The sequence below is a fragment of the Nicotiana tabacum genome, chromosome 17, assembly GCF_000715075.1.
Source record: "Nicotiana tabacum cultivar K326 chromosome 17, ASM71507v2, whole genome shotgun sequence".
NCBI lineage: Eukaryota > Viridiplantae > Streptophyta > Magnoliopsida > Solanales > Solanaceae > Nicotiana > Nicotiana tabacum.
The window spans coordinates 90,576,975-90,582,504 of record NC_134096.1 but is presented as its reverse complement, the minus strand read 5'-3'; the positions used below and the strand labels follow the sequence as shown (position 1 = coordinate 90,582,504).

The window sequence follows — 5,530 nt, the reverse complement described above, 5'->3', positions numbered from 1 at the left end:
TTGCTGAAGAGACTCAAGGTAAACCTGCCGCTGCGTTCGCAGGCTTCAGAGTCACCTTCTTACCTTGTATTTCAAACTGTTTTTACTCATTTCCAGACAGTTGTATTTGGAAGTTGTAGCAACTTTGTAGAGCTTATGACTTGTATTACCGGTTTTGGAAAATTATAAATTCTGTAAAGATTTCTATATCGAGACTGTTAGATTTCCTTTATTATTGTTGTTATTCAGTAAATGTTAGGCTTACCTAGTCCCTAAGACTAGGTGCCATCACGATACCTAATGGAGGGGAAATTGGGTCGTGACAATTTCATTGTGGTTATGTGTGTTAGGATATTGTCTGGGCGGAGTGATAAGGGTGGAGGGTGGCTATAGGAGCGATAAGGGTGGCTATTGATATTGTTAGGGTAGAGGGATAATTGAGGCTATTATAGGAGTGATAAGAGTGGCCATAGGAGAGATAAGGGTGGCTATTGTCAGGGATGATATGTGATGATGTAGAGTTATTGTGTTGGTAATTTTTATGTGATGATGTGGGGTTATTGCGTTGATAATTTTCATGTAATGTTGTGATTTTTCTTGTGTTTATTTTTATATCTTGTGCAACTTGTCTTGTTGTTTCGGTAAACTTGATAATAGTCTGATCTATGTTGAAATTGGGAGCCTGTGGCTATTGCCAGGCGGATTATATTATATGGGATCGGGTTGCACGCTGCAACAATTATGATTAATATCATATGGGATCGGGTTGCACACCGCAACAGATATAAAATGTGGGCACGAGGTGACGGGGAAAATATGATGGTGATATTGGCACGTGAGTTGTCCGTGCGGTTGTGATAGAGATATTGGAACGAGGTGCCGTGAAAATATGAAAGTGGGTTGAGACTCGTATTTTATGATTATGAGATGAGGTTTCACAAGGTGACTTTTATTTGAAAGGATTATATTCAAAATATTATTTGAAAGAATTATATTCGAAAGACATTTATTTGAAGGATATTATTTGAAAGAATTATATTTGAAATATATTTATTTGAAAGAATTATATTTGAAGGCTATTTAATTGAAAGAAGTATGTTCGAAATATATTTATTAGAAAGGATTATATTCTAGAGATTTCTATTGAAAAACTTATAGATGAAAGTTGTATATTTGGAATGACTTGATTATTGGTTGTACTTGTGTTCATTACCTGTTTGAACAATATTTATGGAGTTCCTGTTGCCTTGCTGTTTACATCACTAGATGATTATTGTTGCTATCACTGCTATTTGTTTTTCTATTATTTTTATATACTATATTGCACAAGTTGTTAGTGAGTGTCTTGACTATACCTCGTCACTACTCCACCGAGGTTAGTCTTGATACTTACTGGGTACCGACTATGGTGTACTCATACTACACTTCTGCATATTTTTGTGCAGAGCCAGGTATTTGAGATATAGGACTCGGACAGAATTAGAGTGGGATCGCAAGAATTCAAGGTAGAGCTGTTTGGTCGCCGCAGTCCCTTGGAGTCTTTTTATTTTATTGTACTTTTAATCATTATTCAAACAGTATTGAGTATTCGATTATTGAGATAATTTCATGTATTCAGTTAGACTTCATGACTCAGTATTTTCAATCTTGGGAGGTTGTTTGTAATTATTTCCGCTGTTAGTTTCGATTATCTAAAAAAAATGGCTAGAATTGTATTTATAATCAGCTTACTTAGTCTTAGAGACTAAGTTCCATCACGACGCCTGTGGTAAAATTTTGGGTCGTGACAAATTGTATCACTAATTACAATTTGTATAACAATACATCCCCCCCAAAAGAGATCCTTATCCTCAAGGATCAAAGTGAGGAAATCGAATTTTAAGCTCATTGTAGTACTCCCATGTAGCATCATCAGCTGGTATTCCTTGCCATTTAACAAGCACTTGTGCCACATCCTTATTTCCCCTTTTCACCATTCTTCTTTGTAAGATCAACTCTGGTTCTGGGCATTGAGGATCAGCAATGTCAACTACTGGAGGATAAAAAATATGATCGGGAATAACATGACACTTTTTCAACAAGGACACATGGACCGTTGGATGAATTTTGACAGATGCTGGAAGCAAGAGTGTGTAGGCTACAGAACCTATCCTCTTGGTCACTTGAATAGGTCTATAGAACTTAGAAGCTAGCTTGTGGTATGGCTGAGAAGATATGGTTGTCTGCTTATAAGGTTGCACCTTCAAACACACCCAATCTTCAACTTGAAAGGATATATCACTCCTGTGTTTGTCAGCTTGATTCTTCATCCTTAGCTGGGCTTTGGTCAAATAATGCTTGAGAAGTTGAAGTTTGAATTCCCTAGTAGTGATAATGTTGTCCACTTCACTTGCAGCTAATTCACCAAGAATGTATGGTAGGTGAATAGGAGGAGGTATGCCATATAAAGCTTCAAATGGAGTGGTATGGATGGCTGAATAATAATTGGTATTGTACCAATATTCAGCCATAGGAAAACAAGCTAACCAAGCAGTAGGATCTTCTGCACAAAAGCATCTGAGATAAGTTTCAAGACATCTGTTCGCCACTTCTGTTTGACCATCAGATTATGGGTGGTAAGCTGAGGACATATTGAGTTATACTCCTTGTAGAGCAAAGATCTCCTGCCAAACGATTTCTCAAGAATACTTTATCTCTGTCACTGGTTATGGTTGAAGGAAACCATGTAATTTCACAATGTTGTCTAAGAAAGCCTAGGCCACTGTTTGTGCAATATAAGGGTGTTTTAAGGCAAGGAAGTGAGCATACTTGTTCAATCTGTCTACAACTACCATGATAACTTCATACCCTTTAACCTTTGGTAAACCATCAATAAAATCCATGCTAATTTATGTCACGACCCAAAATCTCACCAGTCATGATGGAGTCTATCTCAATATTAGGCAAGCCCGCAATCTTAATAAACCATCATATCTTTTAAATTTGAAAATAAATTAATTAAATTCAGCGAAAGAAATCTTACAAATACAAATATAACACTCCCAAAATCTCGTGTCACTGAGTACATGAGCATCTAATATGAATACAAAGTCTGACTGACGAAATCACTGTCTAAAAATATAGAACAGTACAATCATTAAACATGAAGGGAATCAAGTTTGTGCGGATGTCAAGCAGCTACCTTGATAGTCTCCAACAGAATTAACTTCAAAATCTAGCAGCTGCCGTATCCGGGAGCACCTGGATCTGCACACGAGGTGTAGAGTGTAGTATGAGTACAACTAACTCAATAAGTAACAAGACTAACCTCTGGCTGAAAGCAATGGCGAGCTGTGTAGGTGCATTCCAGTATAAGTAATGGTACAAAAATGTAGGCATGCTTTCAAGTTTAACAGTTAAACTCAGTACAAGTGAAATAGATCAATACTCCATGAGGTATATCACATCTCAGTAGTAGGACCTCATGTAAATACTGGTCACAAATTATTCGGTTACTCTATACTTTTTACGGACAATGCAGCCCAGGGGTGTTCCAACCCGTATATAAATACACATCGACTGACAGTCAGTCACTTAGTACTGTATAAGGCCAATCCAGCTCTGGGGTAATTTATATCCAAATGTAAATGATACGGACAAGATCCATGTCCAGGTAAATTCAGTACAATATAAATCAGTAAGGCAAGTCCATGCCCTGGGAAATCCATCCCGAATATATATAATCATTTATGCTCACTGGGTTGTGTACAGACTCCGGAGGGTCTCCTTCAGCCCAAGCGTGATATAAAGCCTTTATGGCCTACTGCAGGTGGGCAGCCCCGATCCGTATAATAATAAAGACTATAAGGCCTTCTGCATGCGGGCATCCCCGATCCATAAAATAGTAAAGCCAATAAGGCCTGCTACAGGCGGGCAACCCCGATCCAGAACAATAATAATGTATAAAGCCATTCTGGACTGCTGCAAGCGGGCAACCCTGATCCATTTACTGATAACATATATAAAGCCAATATGGCCTGCTGCAGCGCGCATCTCGATCCTATAAATATCCTCATAATGGATGAATATGATTGAGTGTAACATGTACATTTTTAAAACAATTAATTCAACAGCAACACGACCCCATGGGTCACAAAATATCGGCACGTAGCCTAAACATGATCTTTAATAAGAGCCTCATCTCAATTTCTCTAACACGTGGGGAAATATGCAGATAATAACATGATTCTTTAATTTTTCAACTCTACAGAATTTATTCAAGTCACAATTTCAATGGTGCACGTCCACACGCTCGTCAACTATCGTGTGCATCACTTCCAAACAATTTATATAACACCAATTCGGGGATGCATACCCTCAGAACCAAGTTTAGAAGTGTTACTTACCTCAAACTGTATAATTCTTTACTCCGCTATTCCTTTGCCTCGTGAGTTGGCCTCCAAACGCCTCGAATCTAGCAACAATTAATTCGATTCAGTCAATAAAATTTATTGAAATTAATTCCATATGAAAATATAATTTTTCCATATAAATTTGAAATTTAACTCAAAAATCGCCCGTGGGGACCACATCTCGTAACCCGACAAAGGTTACAAAATAAGAAAGCCCATTCAACCACGAGTCTAACCATATCAATTTTACTTAATTCTGACATCAACTCAACCTTCAAATCCTCAAATTTATCCAAGAGGATTTTCAAACTTTTCCAACTTAATTCACCAATTAAATGATAAAAACTATGATGGATTCGGGTAATCTAACCAAAATTGAGTTAAGAACACTTACCCCGATGTTTTCTCTAAAAATCTCCCAAAAATCGCCTCAATCCGAGCTTCAAATCGGTAAAAATGGAAAATTGGACGAAGTCCCATCTTCTGAACTTAAACTCTCTGCCCAGTCATTTGCTCTATGCGATCGCGAACAAACACACGCGATCGCGAAGCACAGTTTTTCACTACCAGAAAAGACCCTACGCAATCGCGGTGTCCTTCATGCGATCGTGAAGCTCAAACTCATAGGCCTACACGATCGCGGACTCGTCTACGCGATCGCGAAGTATAAAACACGTGACCTCCACTTCTGCTACACTTACTCTATGTGAACGCAATCTTACCCACGCGTTCGCGAATCACAAAATCCTAGAGCTACGCGATCGCATCCCTCTTCACGCGATTGCATAGAACAAAACTCAGCAGCCCCCAATTAACTCTACGCGATCGCGAACACATTCATGCAATTGCGTATAAGGAAATCGGATACAGACATCAAAAAATTCCAGCAGCTGTTTAAGTCCAAATTTTGATCCGTTAACCATCCGAAACTCACCCGAGGCCCCCGGGACCTCATCTAAATACACCAACAAGTCCTAAAACCTCGTACGAACTTAGTTGAACACTCAAATTATATCCAACAATACTAAAAACACGAATCACACATTGATTCAAGCCTAATGAATTTTGAAACTTCCAATTTCTACAAACGACGCCGGAACATATCAAATCACATCCGATTGACCTCAAATTTTACACACAAGTCATAAACGACATAATGG

General features: G+C 38.3%; 1 protein-coding gene across 1 annotated transcript; it reads right to left on the bottom strand.

Moving 5' to 3' along the window:
* Positions 1 to 1,829: 1,829 nt before the first annotated feature.
* Positions 1,830 to 2,861, bottom strand: LOC142171968 (uncharacterized). The gene is made up of 3 exons (XM_075235701.1): positions 2,788 to 2,861; positions 2,506 to 2,642; positions 1,830 to 2,452 (listed from the first exon to the last, which is right to left on the bottom strand). The coding sequence occupies exons 1-3, from the start codon at positions 2,859 to 2,861 to the stop codon at positions 1,830 to 1,832; spliced, it is 834 nt and encodes a 277-aa protein (XP_075091802.1).
* Between the last annotated feature and the right edge of the window lie 2,669 nt (positions 2,862 to 5,530).

What these genes read in the sequence shown, in the direction of transcription:
- LOC142171968 (XM_075235701.1), bottom strand. Translation starts at nt 2,861, where the DNA reads ATGGATTTTATTGATGGTTTACCAAAGGTTAAAGGGTATGAAGTTATC. An exon ending in GTTGTAGACAGATTGAACAA is followed by an intron (nt 2,643 to 2,787) that starts GTATGCTCACTT and finishes ATCGTTTGGCAG; the next exon opens with GAGATCTTTGCTCTACAAGG. An exon ending in GCAGAAGATCCTACTGCTTG is followed by an intron (nt 2,453 to 2,505) that starts GTTAGCTTGTTT and finishes ATTATTATTCAG; the next exon opens with CCATCCATACCACTCCATTT.